The sequence below is a fragment of the Genypterus blacodes genome, unplaced genomic scaffold, assembly GCF_046128005.1.
Source record: "Genypterus blacodes isolate CSIRO-AG114 ecotype Tasmania unplaced genomic scaffold, CSIRO-AGI_Gbla_v1 ptg000012l_1, whole genome shotgun sequence".
Lineage (NCBI taxonomy): Eukaryota > Metazoa > Chordata > Actinopteri > Ophidiiformes > Ophidiidae > Genypterus > Genypterus blacodes.
The window spans coordinates 6,347,040-6,371,664 of NW_027466826.1; the positions used below are offsets into that span (position 1 = coordinate 6,347,040).

The 24,625-nt window shown below is 40.8% G+C and overlaps 3 protein-coding genes across 6 annotated transcripts in view; 2 read left to right on the forward strand and 1 right to left on the reverse strand.

Annotated features, from left to right (window-relative positions):
• The first annotated feature begins 1,044 nt into the window (after nucleotides 1–1,044).
• On the forward strand, nucleotides 1,045–4,858 carry slc25a16 (solute carrier family 25 member 16). Of its 3 annotated transcripts, none has more exons than XM_076163660.1 (10): nucleotides 1,045–1,328; nucleotides 1,644–1,757; nucleotides 1,850–1,942; nucleotides 2,034–2,167; nucleotides 2,303–2,366; nucleotides 2,661–2,782; nucleotides 2,885–2,951; nucleotides 3,387–3,549; nucleotides 3,822–3,890; nucleotides 4,155–4,858. In XM_076163660.1, exons 2-10 carry the CDS (start codon nucleotides 1,676–1,678, stop codon nucleotides 4,309–4,311), a joined length of 951 nt encoding a protein of 316 aa, XP_076019775.1. In that variant the 5' UTR covers nucleotides 1,045–1,328; nucleotides 1,644–1,675; the 3' UTR covers nucleotides 4,312–4,858. The 3 variants fall into 3 exon arrangements, with proteins under 3 accessions (XP_076019775.1, XP_076019766.1, XP_076019783.1); XM_076163651.1 differs by having other exon boundaries at nucleotides 1,045–1,324; XM_076163668.1 differs by lacking the exon at nucleotides 1,045–1,328 and adding an exon at nucleotides 1,374–1,458.
• A 3,441-nt stretch (nucleotides 4,859–8,299) lies between these two features.
• On the forward strand, nucleotides 8,300–14,068 carry alox5a (arachidonate 5-lipoxygenase a). Its single transcript, XM_076163640.1, has 14 exons — nucleotides 8,300–8,620; nucleotides 8,864–9,062; nucleotides 9,220–9,301; nucleotides 9,388–9,510; nucleotides 10,025–10,131; nucleotides 10,270–10,442; nucleotides 10,781–10,927; nucleotides 11,080–11,283; nucleotides 11,361–11,447; nucleotides 11,648–11,826; nucleotides 12,096–12,217; nucleotides 12,530–12,630; nucleotides 12,985–13,155; nucleotides 13,237–14,068. The coding sequence occupies exons 1-14, from the start codon at nucleotides 8,471–8,473 to the stop codon at nucleotides 13,414–13,416; spliced, it is 2,025 nt and encodes a 674-aa protein (XP_076019755.1). The 5' UTR covers nucleotides 8,300–8,470; the 3' UTR covers nucleotides 13,417–14,068.
• A 101-nt stretch (nucleotides 14,069–14,169) lies between these two features.
• The window catches only part of marchf8 (membrane-associated ring finger (C3HC4) 8), a 45,435-nt gene continuing 34,979 nt past the window's right edge, over nucleotides 14,170–24,625 (reverse strand). The window contains exons 6-9 of one of the 2 annotated variants that reach the window (XM_076163686.1): nucleotides 21,101–21,281; nucleotides 20,691–20,826; nucleotides 20,005–20,019; nucleotides 14,170–18,009 (exon numbers count right to left, since the gene is read on the reverse strand). In XM_076163686.1, the coding sequence (XP_076019801.1) occupies nucleotides 17,705–18,009; nucleotides 20,005–20,019; nucleotides 20,691–20,826; nucleotides 21,101–21,281 (637 nt within the window). In that variant the 3' untranslated portion in view covers nucleotides 14,170–17,704. The remainder of the gene's footprint in view (nucleotides 18,010–20,004; nucleotides 20,020–20,690; nucleotides 20,827–21,100; nucleotides 21,282–24,625) is intronic. The other variant, XM_076163678.1, reaches the window with a different exon arrangement.

The following is a 24,625-nucleotide window of genomic DNA, read 5'->3' on the forward strand; positions in this document are numbered from 1 at the left end:
CTTGAATAATTGTGTAATTTGTTGTTTCTGTCAGTTGTGTCTCTCTATCAATGTGGAGTTACAATACTTCAAGTCTCAAGTTCGCAAGTTTAGTGAAGTATAAGTCACGCAACTAGATTCCATGACGCTGCTTTTGCCTCCATGTGACACAGACCTGATGTTCTTTCTGATCAGTGTAAACAAAACAAATCTGGAGCCACTTACAAACAGCATGTGGTTCTGGATCTGCTTCATATCTTCTCCTATCTCTGGGTGCGGTTGCTGTAGGAATGGCACCTTGCAGCTGTCACAGCAAGATGCCGGCACAGGTGCAATATAGTGAATGTTCCCTCCAGTTAGGGGGAACGCGTCGCAACTGAACAGTTTTTGACCAAGAAATAGCTGAGCGAGGTATTATTAGATAGATATTTGTTGTTGTTGTTGTTGCTGGATTTTTTTACACGTGTATTCGTATTTGTTGTCTTATCAGAGCAATCGATCAATTCATATCAATTGACCCATTCCTCGTTCCCAGTCGCGACAACGCGACTATTGGGAGCAAGTTGCTTCAAAATGTTCCATACATTTTGTTATGTGGATGAAATATACTTTACTTATACTACATGTAACGTACTATAACATGGTAACAAGATATTCTAATAAAACAATAAACCCAAAGTTAATATAGTAGCAAATGCATATGAAAATAAATTCAAAAGAGATTAATAAAAATTATTATAACATTTTACTGTAAAATGTTTTGTTTTAGCATCATCGCCATTATTATTATTGTTAATATTATTATTATTATTATTATTATTATTATTAGTAGTAGTAGTAGTAGTAGTAGTAGTAGTATTTGCACTACTACTACCAGTATAATAGTTAAAGTAGAAATACTTTACTGAATTGAATATTGTTGCATATAAGAATAACAAAATGTAGACGTTTGAACAATCTGTTACATTTTAACAATGGAACAAATCAGTTTCACATTTCTGAACAGTATGAGGTAATCGCCCCCTGCCGCCAGCGCCTTCCTACGTCATATCTCTGCGACTGCCGTTTATCACACTGTCCACAGGCGAAGGGCACAGAATGTGTCTGTATTAAACTTGGATGTATCTCAGGTTCGTTCATCTTTACAATTGTTTGGCAGTTCTGAAGTAAAAGCGTTGAAGGAGGAGCTTCGCTGTGTGATCGTGCCCGCTGTCTGTGCTCACGGCGCGGCTGAACAACCTGACATATCCCGAGATAGGTGGGAGAAAAACGAGAGGAGTTGAGGAAGAGGAAGCAATAATCACCTGCCACGCTTCCAGCTTTGACTAAACACCTTCACTCTAATGTAAGTAAGTCAAAGTTACCTATTACTGTACCTGCAGTCTCACAGGCTAAAGAAACCCACTGTAGGCCTGAGATCCAGGTCCAAACTCCACATTCAGAGTGATGATGTCTGATTATGGCTTCTTCCCCTCTTATGTAAGATCAAGCGTAGTATCATTGCTTCAAGCTTTCTTACACCTCATTCAGTTCAAGCCCAGAAACCTCAATTTCACAGAGGACACATTCTTGTTTGTTCACAGAGAATCTTAAAGCTTTAATCATAGCAGTCATTAAGGTCAATCCTCTTTCTTTACATCGCCTACATGTGTTTCCTGTTGCAGTCATGGATGTGTCACAGACCTGAGCAGACAGTATGACGTCGGAGGCTGCCGTCTCCACACCTCCTGCCATAAGCAGGGCAGACTACTACTGGCTCCGCTCCTTTGTAGCTGGAGGTAAGATGCTTTATTATTAAAGAAGCTGTGCATTCAGTGACATCAGTATAATCAAACATAATCATTCTGCTTCCTTGTGTTGTTCTGCTCAGGTGTAGCAGGATGCTGTGCCAAGACCACCATCGCTCCCCTGGACAGAATCAAGATTCTGCTTCAAGCCCAGAACCCTCACTACAAACATCTAGGTCATCATCATCATCATCATCATCAAAACCAGTCAATGCGGCTTTCTATCAACCCTCTATTCTAATTCTAACTCTCCATATTTCTTTGCAGGAGTGTTTGCCACTCTTAAAGCCGTGCCAAAGAAAGAGGGCTTTCTTGGTTTGTATAAGGGCAACGGGGCGATGATGGTTAGGATATTTCCATACGGAGCCATCCAGTTCATGGCCTTTGACAATTATAAAAAGGTACAAATCACCTCTTTAAGTGGTGTAAGCAAGAGAAACACAATATTGTAATCCTTTTTGCAGTTGGTGATCATCTTAACCTGTGTTCAGGTGAAACTCTTGACCTGTGTTTCCTCCCTGCTCGTGTCTTTACAGCTGCTCAGTACCCGGCTCGGCATTTCGGGTCACATCCACCGCCTCATGGCCGGATCTATGGCAGGTAATCACAAACACCAGGGGCTTTTATGCTACTGACACAGATACTTGTGCTATGTGGGCGATCTTCATCAATTGAAATAAATATGTCACCCATCAATGCCGGTATGAGCGATGCATTTGGTTCTGCATGGCTTGCTGTGTGTATTACTACTACGATCGTGTACTAGACGCATCTCACACATCCTGTGACAACCAACATCACAAAACAAATGTTGTGTTTATAACCTGATGGTCGACTTAACCTGTGTATCCACTTCCAGAACTTAAACAAACCTCGTCTGCTGTATGTTTCCAGGCATAACTGCGGTCATATGCACCTATCCTCTGGATGTGGTCCGAGCCCGGCTGGCCTTCCAGGTGACAGGGTATCACCGCTACACTGGCATCGCTAACGCCTTCCACACCATCTACCTTAAGGTGAGCCGGAACTATTCAGCATCGCAGCTATTCTCCACCCTTCATAAATGTCTGTTACCGACCTCTTTAAGTGTTTGCGTAACATTCTGACCTGTCTTTAAGGAGGGGGGCGTCCCAGGCTTCTACAGGGGACTGACCCCAACTATTATTGGAATGGCTCCATACGCAGGTGAGGTTTGACATTATTCTTTTACATGAAAGAACCAGTAGCTTAAACCTGCTTTCCCAGGATTTCCCCAAGCTCATTGTTAACGTTTTGCAGAGCTACATGATGTTAAAATGTTCCGTTTATTCAACATGTAACTGTAATTACAATTACCGATATTATAAACAATGGCATAAAGAACAATAACACCAGCAAGTTGATATCAATAATTAGGATTATCGAAGTTCTATCCAAGGCAAAAGGATGCTTCTGCAATATACATGTGTAGTGTGATTCGAGGAAAAATAGAAACCAAAGAAAATTGGAAATTGATATGGCAAAACCGTTCATTCCCTTCTTGGGGGGTTGTTGTCTTGCCTCTGCCTCTCCAACCACAACTGCTGTCACTGATTGATGCTTTGTTCTAAGGTTTTTTGATGTCTCGTCTTCACTGTCCAGGTTTCTCCTTCTTCACCTTTGGCACCCTGAAGAGCCTGGGCTTGAAACACTTCCCTGACATTCTAGGGCGTCCATCTTCCGACAACCCCGATGTCATCATTCTGAAAACCCACGTCAACCTGCTTTGTGGAGGCATCGCCGGGGCGATCGCTCAGACCATATCGTAAGTGCTGTCGGCAGGAAGCCAAGGAGATTCATTGGCAAGCTGATTGGACTGTTATATATATATATATATATATATATACGTATAGACCTGTTGCTGGAGTTTTGGCAGAGGAACGTTGTCCCATTCTTCTCTCAGTCCTGGGTCTTCTATGTCATATTTCTTGAGCCAAATGGTTTATTTGATTTTGATTTACTGATGCTTTCTGAGACAAATTGTTGTGATGCTGCATTTGTCCTCTTGAAGATATTTGATCATGATGTCATCCTTAGGTATCCCCTGGATGTGGCAAGGAGAAGAATGCAGTTAGGAACCGTGCTTCCCGACTCAGACAAATGCACGTAAGTAGCATTGTTTACTTACTTACTCTCCACGTTCAGTTGTGTTTAACCAATCAAGAGCTGGGAGGCAGCAACTGTTGATTAGGGGAACACGTGACTCAGATCCATCAAATGTATTAAGGACAGGGAGGACCATGGTAGAGATTCTAGTTATTTTGCACAATGGGGCAAGTTTGGATTGATAAGGGAGAGAGTTTGTCTCATCTGTTCTGATCTGATCATGGTGTTTTTCTTTCTTTTCTCTTTTTTGTTGCACCTGAACAGATCGTTGACAAAGACACTGAAGTACGTATATAATGAGTACGGGATCAAGAAAGGCTTGTACCGAGGCCTGTCTCTCAACTACATCCGCTGCGTCCCCTCACAAGCCGTGGCCTTCACCACCTACGAGTTCATGAAGCAGACCCTCCACCTGAACTAGCTGATGTTTGCGTCACACTCCACATCTCCTGGTTGAATATTTCCCCAAGCTATGCAAATGGATGCTTTTGTTCATAGAAGGAACTGAGGCTCACTTACCCGTCTTAAACCCGTCAGTGTGAGCGTGGCCGTCTCTTGTTTTCACGAAAGGTAAATTGAACACGTTATGGATAAAGTCACTTCTTTGATGACATATGGTTTTAATTTGAGCAGCAACCTTCCAGCCGAGGCACCATTGGTGTGGTTTGGTTGCATGTCTTCTAAACAGCACCACAACAACCGAATAATTACTTAGAAGCCCCCTTAATCCTAACATGGTTAACACATTTAAACTGGTGCAGATGGATAACAAGTCCTAGTCTTAAACCTTCTTGTTGTAGCACAATGATTCACCAGACGTCACGGGTTGGGCAGGTCTGAACTCGGCAATCACACTCAGAGTTTGCAGAGGCCGTCACCGTCTTTCCAAACTCACTCTGGAGCGGTACGTAGCAGATTTACCTGACATGCTGAGCCGATTTGATAAATGGACCAAAGGATGACCGACACTAGGTTAGAATCCCCCTCATTGTACTTGTAGATTTTAGATATCCTGGTATATTAAACTTCCTCCTGTTTTGATCACCATCCTTCTGATTTGTGACCAATGAGCAGAGGGAAGGTTCCAGTGTTTTTGGTTCATATTCTTTTCCCCCGCTGAACTGAACAAAGCAGACAATTTTGTCCCTGATTCAGACAAAGCAAACTAAACACAGGTCTGAAAATGCCCTTAGATTGTGTTAAACCCATCTCACACAGAATGACATGCAGTAAATGTATCAGATCACCATTATTGTGACATTTGCAGGAGGCGGGAGGAGTTAATTGTGGTTAATCTCACCAGCATCCAAGTCAAGATTTCCACAGTCAATATCTCTGTTAATTTAACTTTGGATATTTTTTTTTCGGTTCAAATATTGTTTTTGTAATTGTATAGCAGTAAATGAGTTTCAGCTCATGATATTATTGAAATACAGTATTGAAAGAGTATTGAGGTCAAAGCACTGAGTTTTCTGACCTTAAAATGACCCCTGAAGTGATTTTTCAGCTTGATAGCCGTGTTAAAGTGTCTTTTGGAGAGAATGGAACTCATTTACAGTAAATAGTGCATTACATAAACACATTAGTTTTCGTCTTGTTCCAGGCCATTATGAAAGATCTGATGCTCTTGAACAAATATTTTTTTCAGTATTATTAAAGCTGGTAGTTAAATTCTTTTGTGTCCCAACTGGCCCACGTGTTGGCTTCCATGTACATTAAGTATGTTTACATGCACGTTAAAACTCCTATTATCCTTCTTTTTTTCTACAACAGTTTAAATTGGATGACATTGAGATCGGCATAAATCTTTGTAAATTTATGCTAAGTAGCAGACCTAGATTAAGGGTTTTGTAAATGGATTAATATAAGTGATTTGGTGATTTTGGGCTTTGTGTGTCTGTGTTTCTTGCAGGTGTTTGTGCATCTTTGCCTTTGTTTACTCTGAATGTACACTCCTGTCAAAGCTTCTTTTAGTTATGCACTCAGTTGAGCAGTTCATGATTTCAGCTTCAAACATTTTGCCTTTTATTTGCCAAACTTTGGAATAGAGTTATAAAGCCACTGTGTGTTTTCACAATCACTAAGTGTTGCGGTTGATGTAATTTTTTACACACTGTTGTTAAGATTGAAAATTTGATAAGCCTACGAAATTGAGGGATGATGTCCATGCACATTAGATGGAAGGCACTCAGGTGTTCAGTCTGTAGCTTTGTTTGTTGCTATGCTGTGATTAGACAGGCTGTGTGGGGGGATGAGGTGATGAAGGATTCAGGTACATATGCAGTTCGAAGCTGCTGCTTTTGCCGTTATTGAGTCATTTAGCTACTTGTTGCCACTGGGTGGCAGCATTAAATATCAATTGTATAGGTCTGAAACCCTTAGTGGCTTGAAATGATTCACAGTTGATGTCGCCGTGTCACCTCTGTGTCAGACTGGAATTCATGCATTTTATATTTGACTTCTTGCGTCTCTGCACAGGCTCATGTCAGTGATGCCATCATTCAAGTTTGTGACCTTGTAGCCTGATTAAAAATTAACATTGAGGTCAGTGGAGAGATGAGACGGCTGCAAAATGCATGGAAATTGGTTTAAGTGTCGGCTAAGTGTAACTATTTTGATGATTTTTGTTGTTTGTCATAAGTATATCTTGAGTTTTGTTGATTGGCTCATATGTGTTCTGTTAGGGCTGAGCCGTGTTCACACTGATCTCAGATACAAGCCATTTATATGAATCATGAACACCAAATAATTGGAGATAAAGAAAATTTAGAATTGAGTCTGGAATGTCAACATACCTTAAGTGAATTGTAAATGTAGTCTACCATGTTGAATGGTCCATGCATGTACTGCCACTGTTCTTTCTTTGTTTTTGCCTTAAATCTGTTTTTGTTTTGAAGATTCTGCTGTCAGTTGATAGACAGACACGTTTCTAACTGATGATAATTTAAGATATAGTATCTCAGATATTTATTAGATGTATGAATTATGTATTGGTAAGCTTTAAATGTTTATCAGGATATTTTCTGCTGAAAGGGAAATCAAAAGAAATCATTTTTGAATGACTCGGACATGAAACCTGTTTTTATATTGGTCAGTTTTACTTTCCTATGTGCATTACCAGTGTTGCTTGTATATGCACCGTCTGAATTACATTAAATGTCATCTTCTTGTCTAGATTAATAACATGTCTTGTCTCTTTTTTGTCATCAATTTATGGAAAAAATAATGGGTTGCTGTATGAATGTGTTGAGCTGCTAACACTGAACCCTGTGTGTCACTCAGGGTTGCTTATTTAATACTTTTGACTCTTTCTGGTCCCCACACATGTTCCAGTTGCTTGCCGTTGCCAGGACCCCTTGTGAGTTGTTTCACCTTCGTCCTCACTTCATCTTTGCAAGCCATCTTTTTGCCTTTTTATGAAGTAGGAGCTTTGTAATCACTCCATTGTAGCATCCACCATTCCCTCCATCCCCTTCTCAGCAGGAAAGAGCAGGTACAGTATGTCTTTTCTATTAGGATAGATACATCCTCTTCAGATTACTCATTACTGTGACCATTACAACTGTGGCATGTGAAATTGCAGAGACGTCACATATATTTGCATTTCATTTGAAAAAAGACACACTACTTATTGTGTGGTGTCGCCCACTGATTTGACTGGTAAATATGTTGTATGTGTAAATATACAGTATGTATTTCTACCATCAAGTTATCTACTTCATTGACAGGTTATCAGTCGAGTTTGGAGTTGTCATGTTTCTCAAGTAATAAGAAATCTTGGTAGTCAAATTTGAGTCAACACAGGTAGGTAGCAAATTGAGTCTCAAATCTAGAGTTACAAGTCCAAGTCAAGTCCTTAAGCTTCCATTTATAAAGTCCATTTACATGACTATAAAATGTTAATAGCTATAATTTGTTATGGAACAGATCAAGCCTTTCCTAATTAAAAGGCTCAAGTACAAATTAAATTACAAGTCAGTCAAATCAAAGTCATTCAACTCTAAATCAATTCCACCCCTTCGTAATTAGTGCATATAATAGTCAAATAAACATTTATATAGAAGAAAATAAAAATAATGATTAAAAGTAATATGTTGACGTACACAGGAAGAACAAAATAAGAGAAAAAGCTTAGCCAGTTCTGCTGACATCTTTGTGACTCTGCTAGCTTGTTAGCTGATATAGTTACTGTACGTTTGACAAGAATGACAGAACGAAGGGGAAAGGAAAAAGAAACAACTACAAAGATGATGTAATTAAGAAGCTGTTTTCATCTAGTTGTATTCTTGTTTGATTTTATTCTCTAAGTTGCGAATGTGGGAGGGAGAGACGGAGAGCCTGAAAGCTTCCTGGTGACCTGCTGCACCGCCCTCCTTTGCTGCATTGGACATTTTCGAGAGACAAACCGTTCAGTCAAGCAATTTAGTGTGTCTTAACACTTCAATGGCATAGGAAGGATCATATTTTCTTTTCAGATATTTCAGTAGAATTGAGTTTTTTCTTTTTCTTTTTTCTTTCTTCTTCATCATTTTAAGGTGCTGGGACATTGTTTACACTCCTGTCCGTCCTTTGGGACTGCCATGCCAGCTTACACGGTGACTGTTGCTACAGGTAGCCAGTGGTTCGCAGGCACAGATGATTATATCTATGTCACACTCGTGGGCACAGAGCAATCCAGCGAGAGGACCCTGCTGGACAAACCTCTGTACAATGACTTTGAGAGGGGGGCGGTAAGTCATCTTCCCCTACCATCTGTCCATCTAACGGTCTGCCTTTGTTTCCATTTGACCTTTTCATGTGTTCGTGCATTGCATAAGAAAAAAGGTTGATGCGTGTCTAGGGTTAAATAGGAGTTTTAGGTTTGTTTTTCACAGGATTCTACACGTGTCAGAAGGGAACTTTTAATTATATATTGTGTACTATTGTACTATTCTGTACTATTCTGTACTATTCAGTCACTGCCTTCATTTCAGGTGGACTCCTACGAGGTAAAAGTGGAAGACAACCTGGGTGAGATAGTGTTGGTGAAGATTGAGAAGAATAAATACTGGATCCTGGATGACTGGTACTGCAAATACATTACAGTCAAAACCCCAGCAGGAGACTACATGGAGTTCCCCTGCTTCCGCTGGCTGGTTGATGACACGGAAGTGGTTCTTCGAGATGGACATGGTACATAAAAATATAGAAACACAACTTTCAAGGAAATATTTCACCTCTGAAACCATGTAAACTCTTCAACTCCAGGTCATGGTACCAGTAATAAGTTAGCCCACCCAAATCCTGAATAACAATGTGTCACTATGTTCATCTTTTGTGTGTGTTTTAGCTCGTCTGCCTCAGGACGATAAGACCAGCCTGGGTAGGCAGCACAGACAAAAGGAGCTGGAAATGAGACAGAAGGCTTACAGGCAAGTATTATTGTTACATCCGGTGTGTTATTGTCTTTTATATAGAACCAGTCAAAATGTAACATTTCACCTGTGGTCCTCTACAGATGGAAAGAGTGGCAGCCAGGGTTTCCAATGAGTATAGATGCCAACAGACACAGGGATCTACCACGGGACATCCAGTTTGACAGTGAGAAATCAGTAGACTTCCTACTGAATTTCAGTAAGGCGTAAGTACTTATAACCTGTCAGCAGTAAAGTATCAGTCGCTGGTGGTGCTCTGACTCAGAACTCAACACATTGCCAAAATGAAGCAATGTTAATGTGCTCATACAAGCCTGAGGATGAGCTTTTATTTACTTGACTGAGGATTTCCTGGAACACACAGGTGTCATTGTATGGTGACCACCAGGGATTTGCATTCGTTGTTGATGCACACCTGTGAAGTTGCACATTACTATAGCAACAGGATAGAGGGTATGAGTTCAGCCAGGGTCTCAAATGTTTTATTAGAACTGCTGTTACAAATAATTCTATTTTTGTTGTTTCATTCTTGAATACTTTTATTGAAGAAAGCATTTGACATGACAAAGAGCATACAGTTATGAGACATTTAAGGGATTGTTTTTTTGTAAATACAAGTAAATATTGTATTATAAAAAGCTTTAAAATTTAAAAACGGTTGTATGTGGAATATTGTACTGTGACTTACTGATAATTATTATGATAACAATTATCCCACAGGATTGATAACCTGCTTATGAGCAGGTTCATGCACATGTTCCAGTCATCTTGGAGCGACCTTGCTGATTTTCAGAAAATCTTTCGAACAATCAAAAACTCAATATCAGGTCAGTATTCAATTCAATTCAATTCAATTCAATTTATTTTATTTTATTTTATTTTATTTTATTTTATTTTATTTTATTTTATTTTATTTTTTATTTCATTTTTTTTTTTTTTTGTATTTATTTATTTTTTTCATCCAGAATATGTGATGCGGCATTGGAAGGAGGACTTCCTGTTTGGTTACCAGTTTCTAAATGGATGTAACCCAGTAGTGATCCAAAAGTGTAGCAAACTTCCAGATAAGTTCCCGGTTACTCATGAGATGGTGGCTGTCAGTCTGGAGAGGGAACTCACACTGGAGCAAGAAATACAGGTAGAAGCAGTCATCTTCACTTAATCACCTGTCTTTTCTTCCTCACTTCCTCTCCATTCTTTTCACTATCTGATGCTTTGAAGCTTAGCTGTGTTTTCCTTAGTGGCAGCAGGCCAGACCCAGTCAGAGGAAAGAATTGATTGTGTGTGTCCAAGAAATCCAATAAAAGTTCTGTTTAATGTTTGAGAATGTCCATTTGCTTTAATTTTTGTTGTAATGTTGGCTGCAATTCTGTCACCATTCACCTTCCTCTTCTCATTCTCCTTTTCCTTCTCTATCAGAGCGATTCTGATTCTGTTTCTCCCTCTGCTGGCTCATGTGAATTGTTTTGGCTGCAGGCAGGTAACATCTACATGGTGGACTACGAGGTGTTGGATGGCATCCGTCCTAACTGCACAGACCCATGCACACTGCAGTACCTGGCAGCTCCAATCTGTCTGCTCTACAAGAACACTCGGGACAAGATCCTGCCTTTGGCCATTCAGGTACAGTGGAGATGTTGGTGTGTCACATAATTCTTGTTGGAGTTGAACAGGTGTTTTCTTCAGCCTACATTTGACCATGATTCTTCAGATTTGTTACTTTAGAGCCAAGAAACTGAAACACCTGCTCTTCCCCTCTTCCTCCTCTCTTCCAGCTGGGGCAGATTCCAGGAGAGGACAACCCCATTTTCCTGCCCACTGATGGCCAGTATGATTGGCTGCTTGCTAAGACCTGGGTTCGCTTTGCAGACTTCCAGTACCACCAAACCATCACACACTTACTCGGGACACATCTAATCACTGAGGTCTTTGCTATTGCGATGTACAGGCAGCTCCCTGCCGTTCACCCCGTGTTTAAGGTAAAGCTGTCACTCTGAGTAATGTATTGAGTGATTGATTGATTGACGGATTGAGTGATTGATGTGCTTTCTCTCAGCTCCTTAAGCCACATATTCGTTTTACCATCGCCATCAACACTAAGGCAAGAGAGCAGCTCATCTGTGAAAGAGGCATCTTTGACAAGGTGAATGAAAATGCGAGGAAACAAAGGAAAGACAAGAGGGAGGGGTGGATACATTGATTGATTAAGTTTAAAGATCAGCAAGAGAGAAAAGGAAATGAAACATTCAGTCAGGACATCTTATCTTACCCTTTTTTTGTATTGTATTGGAATTCTTACCGTCCAGATGTTGATGATGCTCTTCTTTCTATAACCTCAACCAGGCCAATGCGACAGGTGGCGGCGGTCATGTCCAGCTGATTCAGAGGGTGATGAAGTCTCTTACCTTCAAGTCTTTGTGCTTTCCCGAGGGCATTAAAGCCCGCGGGGTCGACATCAAGCAGGAGCTGCCCACATACTTCTACAGAGATGATGGATGTAGAGTGTGGGAGGCAACCTCAAGGTTTGGAACCTTTTTTTAAATCAATTCTCTGACATCCTCTCCAAAGCCCAATCAACCAAAGTATAGCAAATGTGGGTTCTTTAACCTGTATTTTCATTTGGAATAATACATGTTGTGATTCAAGATGTTGAATCTAATAGTACAAGTGTCTGGGATTCTGTTTTGTTCTCCAGTGGACTGGAAGGAATATGAAAGAGATAGTTGAGGTCTGTGTTTCATCATGTGTTTCCCCATGTGTCTTCTTTCCTGTGATGTTTCCTCTGTTGCAGTTTTGTGTCCGACGTGTTGAGTATTTACTACACCAGTGATGAGGTGGTTCAGGAAGATAAAGAAATCCAGGCCTTCGTTAAAGATGTGTGCAGCTTTGGTATGCAAGACTTCGATCACTGTGGTGAGTTCATGTTCCTCTGTAGCATTCAGAAAGAGATCAGACGACATAGCTGCAACTAACTAAACACTCTCCATTAATATTCTATTAGCTGATGATATTTCAGTGAAAACAGATAAGAGAGAGCATCAAACCTGTGTACACCTGTCTTGTATGGATGGTTTGAGGGTGAGGAAAGGGATGCGCAATGTTCTGATGTGTTGAAAGAAGCTTCCTGTCTTCTCTGATCTTGCAATGTCCTACGATTTTTTTTGTTTTTACCAAGGTCTAGAAGAAATATTTTTTGTTAGTTTTATCTGTCTTTACTCTGTGCAGAGTTTCCCAAATCCTTGAAATCCCTTGAAGAGCTGACCGAGTACCTGACTGTCATCGTGTTCACAGCTTCAGCGCAGCATGCAGCGGTCAATTTTGGTCAGGTAGGAACCAGACTTTTGTTGTTGTTGTTTGCTTTTTCTTACCATTTTATTTATGTGGCACAGTGGCTTCGTCAGTTTTCTTTTTTGCACTAACACAAAGTCAACCAGAGCCAAGCTGAAGCAAGCTGAGACTCCAGTTCTCTTGCCCTGTAGGTCTCAACATCAATGGGGCCAAAATGATATGGCGATGCACTCATTGGCTCAGACATTGCACCAAAACAACATGACAAAAACTGTTTAAAAGACCAGAGATTTTTGTTTCCTCTGTTCTAATTCAAAACAACAGAGAGTGATGCACATCAATTTAAAAGTAGTGAGCTTCTCCACAGCACGTTTTTCTCATTAATGTTTCAGTTTGACTGGTGTTCCTGGATTCCGAACGCCCCATCAACCATGAGGAAGCCGCCACCCAAGCAAAAGGGCATCGCAAACGTGAAGTGGATCATAGAGACCCTCCCTGACTGCGGACGCTCCAGCTGGCACCTGGGAGCCGTCTGGGCCCTCAGCCAGTACCAGGAGAACGAGGTAACCAGCTGACATAGAACAATCAAGAATAAGAGCTCGGAGGTCATGTGTTATAGTGCGTTTGCGTTTTCTTGTGTGCAGCTGTTCCTCGGGATGTATCCTGACGAGCACTTCACAGAGAAGCCCGTTAAGCAGGCTATGGAGCGCTTCCGGAATCAGCTGGCAGAGATTAGCAGAATCATCAGGCAGAGGAACGAGGGGAAGAACCTGCCGTACTTTAACATGTCACCGGACAAGATCCCCAACAGTGTGGCTGTCTGAAAAATGGACCACTTCATTGATTGATTTCTGTGCTCCTGTAACAAACCGAGCCTTAGCTTTGCTCTTACAGTACTTTTATAACTTTGGTTTTCATCCATGCTCAAACTTCAGCTAGTTATAGATTATTATCATCTGCATCACAATGTCATATACAGTACATAACCCATCTCCATTCAGATACTTCACAGTGTGTCCCTGTGCCATCATATTCCTTATTCTGGATATTTAACGGACTTATGATGGTGATTTAGACAGCTACAACAAGCATTATCCAATGGGAGATGAGAGAAAGGCACCAGAATAAAATATATAACACAAAGAAGGCTCAGTAGTTCCACACAGCGTGCGACAGAATCAATGACGAGCGATGCCGAAAAATAAACTTTGACAGATTTCTATGGAGTCGTCATGAGTCATTGGTTTCAGCGACATTTCAGAGACAGCTGTGGTGATTCAGGCTGTTCCTTTGTTGTTTCTGCAGGTCAACCAAGGGGATTTTTTGTGTTTTGGACTTGATGAAAGAGCAGTTCCAAATATCACATGACTTATTTTGTCACCTGTGGGGGTCAGTTAACAGAACTCTGCCACAATCGCCTAAATATCCAACAACTAAGTACTATCACAGAAGTTTTGTGGACACTTGAAGTTACCGATTCTCATTATTCTTTGGGTAAAAAGAAAACATTTGGGAATTTAATTGGCAGATGTGTGAAGAACAATACGATGCTATCAGCCAGGCAAATCACAAAGAAGTTTTTCCTAATTTTTATTTGGTTGTTCTTTTTAACTACATACTTTGTTCAAACATGGGAAATTAAACTGAAAACACATCAATATTTCTTTAAAAAACAAAACAAATAAGTACTTTTACCAAATGTTTTTTACAGTTACTATTCCAAAGTAAATTCACAGACAAACATATGGAACCATATCATAAGACAGGGGAACAGTCATATGCTCAAGTCCAGTCAGTAGTAAACAACTGTAGCATTATGAAAGACAAACTTTTCCCAGACATCACCTACTTAAGCACACACAAAGTTGTTTTTTTAATTCAACTTTTAGAAAGAAATTAGACAAGTGTCAGGACAGTAATGGCTGCTAAGGTGACGCCTCAATCTAACACATTTCAACCCAACTTTGACATAACTTCTCAATCATGAAAAGTTTTCAGACTTCATGAAAGGAGCCAGCTCCTATGAGCACAATGTAAAAAGAGCAAAATAATCTTTCATCTTCCAGAATGGAACATCTTCATGATAGAACAAAGTGCAAAACAAAGAATGAGCCTGCTTTTACTAATATCTGTGGAAAATTAGGTGCAAATTGAATGAAATTACAACTGAAAGAGGATTTTAGTGAAGAAATCTTTTAAAAATAAATACAACACACAATTAAGAAACCATTTTCCCAGAGGACACCTGGACATTAATCACCAGTAAAGAACTATAGAACACAATAACAACAAAATGGTAATTGCACTTTTATCTGTCTAATTGCACAGAGCCTCATAGGTATTGACGTTTCAAAGAGGCTTGGCCTTAATCCAATAACTCCCACAGTTTATATTGTGTCTTCAATTATTACACATCAGAAACCAAGTGGCCTCATTTGAATCCAAATCCAAACAAAAGCTGATTTAGTTTATTGCTGCCGTTGAGCAGTAATGGTCGAGTATGTTGGACACTGTATCGCAGACAGTTTACTGGTATCAAAGACCCTTATCAAAAACTGATGTTTGCTGGAATGGCTTTGAGGTTCAACATGAGCCCCGCTGTGCTCCCACAAAAGCACTGCAAGCTCAGAGAAATCCACCGCTCCCTGTCTCAGACTGCACTCACAGCTTCAGAACAGCAGGCAGCGCTCTAGTCAGCTCATCCAATCTGCCTTTCAGAGTCAAGAGAACCTACTGCACCAGTTTTCAGTGACTTATCTGTTCTTTCCAGTCTCACTTTAAAGTTAAGATGATGAATTCTCTGATGCTGATGCTCGTGTATTTTGACATACCTGTGTTTACCCCAAAACTAAAATCAGATTTCATTTACTCGAATACAATCTACTGAAATGCGGTAACTTGACTTTCAATCTTCACTGTGAATGGATCATTTCATCCCCCAGCCAATGGGAGGACAGCCTCGAAAGGCAGCTGTGGGTTTCTCAACACATGTCCAATGACAAAGCAACAAATGAACATTTTTTAAACTTGCTCACAGAATACCAGACTGTAAATACTGCGTCATTCACACAATAGAAAAACATGATTAATGCTGTTTATGCACAAAAGGTCTCCGATCTGATGACATGGAAATTATCTCCTCATTTCCTGTGACCAGTAAAAAAAATTTTTTTGTTTTGTTTTTTTTAAATCGTTTTTTTTCTTCCAAAAAGTTTACATTCTCAAAGCCTTCAGAAAGTTCACGGTGAGGGAGAGAAGCCCAAGCAACCAGACACAATTTAGCAATCACATTTATATTTGACCGCTTGATTTACACTTTGCATTAAATTGTGCAGGAAGGGAAGGGAGGAAATAAACAGTGGCTAAGGAAAAGTGCATGTTAATGCAAAATGTAAAGGATTGCAGAATTCATGGCCATCTGAATGCAGTCTGTTTTCACATTGTGATCAGAGCTCAGTCACCTTCAAGCTGAAAATGTAAACCCACCTATTCCCCCCTGCTTAATTAAGTTATTTTACATATGGAATGTGGTCAGTGACAGTCAACACAAAAATGTAAATTCTTTTCTAAATAGATGCAGCTTGTCTACAGAATGAAGAGGAAACGCAAACTGCAGTATGTTTGATCCATAATGATGTCTGGAGAGTCTGAGGGTGGTGTGTGGTTGAGGGTGAATATGAAGGTGTGTGTGTGCCCAAAACAAATCTGTAATTTAACAATTCCAGCACTCCACCAGGCATGCCAGCTTCATGCAGCGATTGGTTGAGTGTCTTGAAGGGTTAAAGTGAGTGGCGTCTTAATGTTTCTCTCTCTTTTCTGGATGGATCAGATCAGATGAAGAATCCTTCAGCCTTAACGACCAGCCGACTGAGATCCAATCACAAAACAGACAGAATCCAGATCACGAGAACTCATCTTCATGCAAAATGTAAATGCAAGTCATGACATCCGGTCATTTTCCAGATAACATATCTAGATAGAGATCACATTTTAGGTGTAATGGGACCTTGATTCTGAGGATTTCATTTCAATAATATTCCATTTTCTCCTGATTCCTTCCCTGTGCTCCATGTGAGGGTGTGTAAATGTGCTCATAAGGAAATGTTAATAAAACCCGAACCAAACATCCATAATTCTTTTTGTTCTTCCCCACATACAACACATACGACTTTTATTTATATTAAAGATAAAAGGAGACGGGGAAAGGGGTTGGAACTAAAAAACAAAAGTGCTTTGATGCATGTTCGGATCAGGGTCTGCTCGGATCCAGATGCGCAGAGCTGATGGAGCTGTCGGCAGAAAATATGTGCAGACTCACAGACCACAGCAATACAGACGGCAGTAGCTGGAATGTTCCAGAGATCAGATGCGCGGCGCTACATCATACTGATCCATGATCGGTTCGCCCACGACGTACACGAGGTAAAAACCAGTAAATCTAACAAATCACGTATCAGCGACAATGTCAAACCTGCGGAGATGATTGTGAGTCTGTTTGTCTCAGTCCTGCTCTCCCAGAGGTGAATGTGTGTGTGCGTGTGCGTGTGTGTGTGTACTTCAGGCCTCTTGTAACATGTATGGATGTAAAATAATGAGGCTTATTGGAGCCAATTGTTTGGCTGATTTGGAAAAACAACTGTACATTAACGGCCAAAATTCGAATCGGAATTTTTAAATATTTATCTTCATCTTTCATTCTCTCTTTTGTCTCTCTGAATCTATGAATATTTCCAATTTGAATATGCTTCTAGGTTGTTGTATTTCTTCCAAAATGAAAAAAACATTTGGCCCTGAGCCAGATCCACAGTGAAGACAGTCCAGCCCTGTCATGGCGAGGGAAAAGGGGGAAGCATGTAAAAAAAGGTTTTGGAATGTGGATAGAAGAATGTTGAATGTGCTGCTAAAATGTCCACAGGCAGTCACGTGTCTCAGTGTCTTTGTCTCACCGGAGGATTGGGGAAGCAGAGTGGGACAGTGAAGGACCAGAGGGTGGACTCCTTAGTCATTAGAAACATTTCCATGACTCCTCACTGTGGGCCTGTGGGGGCCAATATGCATGTGTGTGTGTGTGTGTGTGTGTGTGTGTGTGTGTGTGTGTTACATGATGTGTTGTTAGACGTGAAGCACCTCCATACTGCAGTCCTCTGTCTCTGTGTACTGGGAGGATTGTGTGTCTGACTGTGTCGGGGCCAGGGCCTCCTTGCTCTCCAGGCCCGGCTCCAGGAGCGGCGGCTTTTCCAGTGCCAACTTTTTACACGATTCTGGCCGGTTCTGGACGTATATGACCCGGTTGTAAGCTTTGAGTCTTTTCCATAGCTGGATGTAGACTTTACACTGCACGTACATGAACACCAGTCCCCCCGTGAAGCCGATGGCTACCACTACCAGCTTGGTCCAGAAAGGCCACTCCAGGATACCTGAGGACCAGACAGAAGAGTGACAGGGGAAACAGAACACACACAGCCATGTCAAACAACCACTAAAATATGCAAAGTACACTAGAGTTTCTACATTCTAATACAGTGGTTCTCCACCTGTACCACTGGCAGCACTCGGAGTGCCCCAGGGGCTATGCCAGGTGACTCTGGAAATGTTCTGTGTAGAATGAAAACAATTGAAATGGAAAGCAGCTTGTGGCAAATAATTCAGAGATAAAAATGGGTTTCGCTTGGAAACATTAAGCCTCAATACGATTAATTGTATTAAGTAAGTTTTGGTTGAAAATAATCAAGCACTATGTAGCAACAAGTTGGGCTATTTGAAGGCCTCAGTATGATTAATCTAATGTGCCTGCTGGATACCACAGAATGTGTAACTTCCTATTACCGCATACCATAGTGGTGGGTAAGGTAAATTGGTCCCATGTGCAATCATTAGATAATAAAATAAACGATCTCTATGTCCGGACCACAGTGGTGAGGAATGCAGTAAATTTCAAAGAGGGGGAACAGACATCAAGACATGAAGAGCTCTCAGTCCTGTCCAGCAAAGATCAATCTCTAAAAGGCAAGTCGTTTAATCTACCAATAGAACTGCAATGCATAATACTGAGTACTAATGTTAGGGGTTTGTGAGACTGAAGCGTACGATGTACTTGCTCAAATTTGGGTCACATTCAGATTTGGTATGATGATGCATAACATGGCTTTAATCTAACCCTGCCACAACGTTTGAATACTCAAACATCAACAGGCACACAGCTGCTGAGGGCAGGATGATGGCACAATGTGTGACTTGTCCGAAAGTACAGAAATCATTTCCTGTTTCATGTTTGGTTTCACTTCTTGTAAGCTGTGGGCTAGCAGCCGCTCAGAGGTGTGCAAGTGACACAACCTTTCTTACAATTAGCAGCTTGTTGGTGATGTGGTAGTTTGATACTTTGATCTTTTGAACAGAGGTGTAACTTGGCCCAAAAAGGTTTGAGAACCACTGGTATAGTACATCTACAAGGTCTAAGGTCTAAGGATCAGGAAGCACAAGTGCAAAAACACAGGATGGAGAGGAATGCCAACCGAACACCTTTTCCAGTAAACCATTCAACAGCTCAACGTTGAACTACACACATATTTTACAGTAGGAAGGACACCAAGCTGGAAACTGACAAGGCAGCATACACATTACTTTTAAAACAACAGTGAACAAGACTGTATGCAAAGTACCTTGTACAGTTTACCAAGAGTGTGTTTTTGTATATTGTACAGGTATATTGTTCTTTCCATTGTTACTTGTGTACAAAATTACAAAATTCACCAAGTACATTGGCCAACAATGGACCTAGAAGTATGTAGAAGTAGGAAATATTGTGTAGGTGGAAACTACAGCAGAAAGAAGACATGTCCATGAAATCAGCAGTGTGGCAGCACTCTGCAGTGAGTGACAGACAGTGAGCTCAGGGTTTGGATTCTAGAGACGATGCTTGTTTTGAAGATGTCTCTCTTGCCTTAATTAATTAATTGGTTAAAATGTTTATTTGAGTTTATTCTGAGAGTCAGTTTTGGACGATAAAGGTGTTATTACTTTTCAAACACACACGACACATGAAGTTCATTTGTGCCATAGCTGCATAGGCCCACATTATTTATAGAATGCTGCCACTTGCTGGACAAAGTGAATTCTGAATAGGACTCTACAATCAGTAAGATATTAATGATGGTTACAGAGGACAGCTTCATCATCTTTGGCTCTATAAGTCACTTTATGGGAAAAGGTTTGATTTCATCTCAAACCATTAAATGACACAAATACATCACAGCATGTTCCTCTGGTCTGTGTGCATTACATGGAGATGTTATGACTGTAAGAAAGCCTTTGGTTTGTTTTAGCCTGCAAATATAACTGAATTAGAAAGGGGGAGGGACAGGCATGGAGGGCAGCTGGGAAAGAAACACAAAGATTCAAAGGTGAAAGTTTACCTGGGATTCTTCCGGCTGCATGGATAAAAAGAAATCATGATGATAAAGCATCACGTCAAGACAGACAGGCAAAGGCAAAGAGTAGAAACAAAAGCACACATATTACAGACATAAGAGCTATATAATGACATCAGCGTGCAGTGATAAGATTTTACCTTCTGAACTCTTAATTCCTGTGGCGAAAATAATTAATGGCGACTTAGGGAGACTTGGCGGAGGACAAACGCCACTTGTGAGGAAGTGTTCGGCATCGCCATGGTGACAGCCCTCAGGGGACTCTAGCAGGTCTGAATCATCAGGTTGTGCTAAACAGACACAGCCTGCTCGTCCATCTGTAGCCCATCTGTATCTGTTTTTACCCAAGTGTTCAGAAAAGACACCATGGAGCCGCAGGTGGGAACTCTTTTACATTGTGTAGAACACCAAGCAGAAACCGAGGGCAACGTACATGCACCTCCAACTGTGATTCATTAATCTTTTCATTTGTTTGAGATTATTATAGTCTTCCTTTATTGTCCACCGTTTACCTGCCTGTTTCTTTCTTTAACTGCTTGTTCGCAATTGTTAATTAAAGACTGTCGAGTTTCTATTTGTGTCCTCATTTCAAACTTCTATGTTGTGACATTTACACTCTATATTGAATAAATTGGATTAAAATGTGTGTGTGTCTACATGATTGTGCTGACCTTGTTTGATTTCCTCTGCTGTCCTGTCGATGAGCACATATAGGGACCAAACCACGCAGGTAATGGCAATGACATGGAAGATGACCGAACACAGGATCTTCCTTCTCTCACTCGCTGTCATCTGCAGCTTCTCCCACTGAGAGACAGAGAGAGAGCAAAGGAAAAGCATTTGAGTTCACATGTAAAGAGAATGCATAAAGAGTTCATATAGGCTTAAAAAAACAACACAGGAAATGTACCAGTGCATATCCAAGGCCCCTCGCATTAAAGTGACATTTCAGTATCGGATACATGATCTGGATATTGACATTATTTACAGGAAAAGCACTGCAATAGATGGAGTGGAATCAATATGGCGATACTTTACTAAACTGTCCTGGCTGACCACACACACTGTCTGTCTGTCTTACCTTGCGTAGGGGTTTGAGCTTTGTCTCCATGATGAACTCATATTTACAGAGCTCACAGCAGCGAGTGTCAGAGCTCTTGATCCACTGCTGTAGACAGGACTGGTGGACAAAGCGCAGGCTGCCTGTGCAGTGGCATGGTGTGATCAGAGGACTCTCATCATCGCCTTCACAGTGACAAATCCTACAAGATATATAACACATATACAGTATAGATGGTCAGTACTACAGTCAGTGAGAAGATAAACAAGAGGACAGCTGTGACAAGAACAAGAAAAGGGAGTAAAGGCTGACAGTGAACATCCCTAAATTCAATCAAACATGCTCCATTTGTAGTTATAATTACACTAGCTGTGAAAAATGTGCGTATTTCACACTAGCCAGAAATATACAAGTGTGTGTTGAATGGAGATTGCACACACACAATTTTTCCTGCCTCACATGAATCAACTAAATCAGAACAAACCAATTTGATTTGCAGCACTTCATTTGCAACTGCAGTCTTCTGAGTTCTTGCTGAGGTGCAGCACTACATTAAAACACACATCTGATCCCAGATAAACTGCATAAATCTGAGGTCAATACACATGTTAATGTATTGAATGCAACCGTCAACTGCCAACACACAGAGCAAACTTGCCTTTCCTGACCCTGCCTTTCAAATCCTTCAACATAACGTTGTTTGGACCTTTAAACATGCTTCAGAAAGCAAATGCTTACAGAATGACTTCCATCCCATTATGTTAACCTTCATCTCTGTAGCTAAACCACAATTTTCTCATTTATCTTCCAGGTCTAAACTGTGTAAATGCACATATCAGATAGAAGGCACAAGAGCTTGTTAAATAATCTATCAGTGGAAATAGAAACCAGACAATAGGACTGTAGAGTAAATATAGCATGGATACATGGATGAATGGATTGAGGGATAAGTAAGAAAGCCCAAAAACAACTAATACAAATACAAACTAATCTCCAGTACACAATGATAATGGATAATCTGATATATCTGAATATGCAAATACAGTTCTATTCTATCTAACTCAATACCCAAATACAAAACACAATGAAATTTAACATTTAAATAGCTTTTATTCTACAAATGTCTAAGCAGACGTTTACATTGGGTGGACACCATTTTATGGATTGGACCATAAACACCGGCCTCTAATGTAACTCCTGATTTAATCAACACATCTCTTATTAGATTTGTTTTTGCATGTACTACACAGATTGTACAGGTGTCTGTGCTCTTCTCTCCTCCTGCTGTAGCCATGTGGAAAGTCTTCAGTTGGATTGATTAGGAACGTGCTGGCTCAACAGATTCTCAGTGGGGAACCAATCACATTTTACAATACGGGACCAAAGGAAGGTCTCGACATCACAAATCTGACTCTATGGCAGGTGGGAGGACAGCAGCGATTAGTCACCCACTCTGAGGAGGAGTGTGTTGGGCGGCCTGTTCAGTGCGGGAGTGTGTATGTGTGCGTACACATGACTCACAGAGCCAGATAAGTATTTGTGTGAGTATCATCAGTGATAAAGTGCAAAATAGGAGGCTAAAATCAGAAAATGAGGATTGTAAAGCCTCTGGAGATCAAGGGAAAAAGAAATCACACACATTACTATCAATAACTCAGTGGCAAGTGGTCATAAAAGGAAAAGCTGTAAACTTTCAGATATTACCACAGTTCTGTTGGTACACCATGGAGAAGTTGAGACAGCGCTGTCTCAAATTAATCAACATTACTTTGTATAATGTTTGGCGCATAGTTTGGCCATCTTTCGACTTAAATATAAAAAAGTTTAAATATGATAGACATTAACTCAAGTGTTGAATTGATTTGGACCAATCAGAGGCAAACTTGCATTTAAATTGATCATGCTGGCAAAACGGAAACCATACAAGCAGATAAACACAATGTCAGTGTTGGGCCCCTGTGTGGCCCTCTGGACATAAACACATGAAAAAAGGCGTTAACTAAAAAATACTTGAGCATGGGGTCGGGGTGGGATGCGATGTCAGTGTAAGACTGACATATATTGTAATATATTTTGTAATATAATGTAATATTTGAGTACATATATGTGAGTGAATGTATTAAGGAATAACGTTGACAAGCATGGTGGAGGAGGCTCTACTAGTGCAACAGCTGACTGTTAGTAATACACAGCTTATGACGGAGCACAAGTGCCCACGGTTGGGTGAGTGTGTGTGCGCTTGTGTGTGTGTGTGTGTGAGTGTGTGGGTGGGTGGGTGGGACTAATGCATAATTAGTGGATGGCGAAATGAGATTAGTGGTTGGGCAGCCAGGTTATTAGGGATGTCTATGTATCAATTTCACAATGTCTTCTTAGCTGGTATGAGTGTGTGTGCAAGTGTTTCACAAGTCATATAAGTGTGTAGCGTGTAGTGTAGTTGTAGTAGTAGTAGTATTGAATGTTTGAGTGTTTGTTTGTCCGTCATTGTTTTCATGTTAAATGGCCTCTCATATTTTTCTCTTGACACTGAGGAAGAAGAGGCTAACACAGGTGCGGCAAAAACAGAGAAGGATATTCAGATTGGATTGTCTTGATCTCACAGGATAACACATGAAGTCACACAGGCACACACTCACTCACGCGTGCCAGAAAGTGAACAAGGAGGATAACGACTATTTAAAGGGTTCACTGATCTGGTCAGAGCTTTACAAGATTAAAAGACAAAGTGAAAAAAGGAGGACAAAAATAAGTCCTTTCAACAGGTTTGAAGAAGAGGAAGGATGGAGTAGCTGTGATGAAAGGATGGACAGAAAGAGGAACAATTAAAAAAAAAAGTGGAACGTTTTCTGTTGGTTTTGACTGAGCTGGTGTGTTTTTCACATTCACATCCTACTCACACTGTATAGCTCTTTCTACTGAAATTAGCCGGAGGAGCAGAATTCTCTCGGTGCTCATAGTCAGGTTGGTGCCTGTTGATGAGGCGTTTTTAAAAGTTTATTTAGTGAAATATAATCAAGAGGAGGAAAGATGGTACTTTGTGTTGCAAAGGATTCCACGCATTCACTTAGTGTTGTGCAGGTTAGGACTGATGATGGTCTACGATGATGAGTGCGTGTGAGTTTGATGGTGCATGTGTGTGAGCTTGATGGTCCGTGTGCACATGTGAGCTTGATGGTGCCTATGTGTGAGCTTGATGGTGCATGTGTGTGAGCTTGATGGTGCATGTGTGTGAGCTTGATGGTGCATGTGTGTGAGCTTGGTGGTGCGTATGTGTGAGCTTGATGGTGCGTGTGCCTGAGCTTAATGGTGCCTGTGTGTGAGCTTGATGGTGCACATGTGTGTGAGTTTGATGGTGTGCGTGTGAGTGATTGAAACGCACGTCGGAGACAAGCCCCGCCCCTGCAGTGTCCATTTTCGCGTTGGACTTCACATGTATAAAGTCACGTCTATGTATGACAGCTGAGGCTCTGCCCCCCCTTATCGCACGTCCCTGGTCTCCGTAAATAATATAAGTAGACGTAAATAATAATACAGAGTTATTGCCGC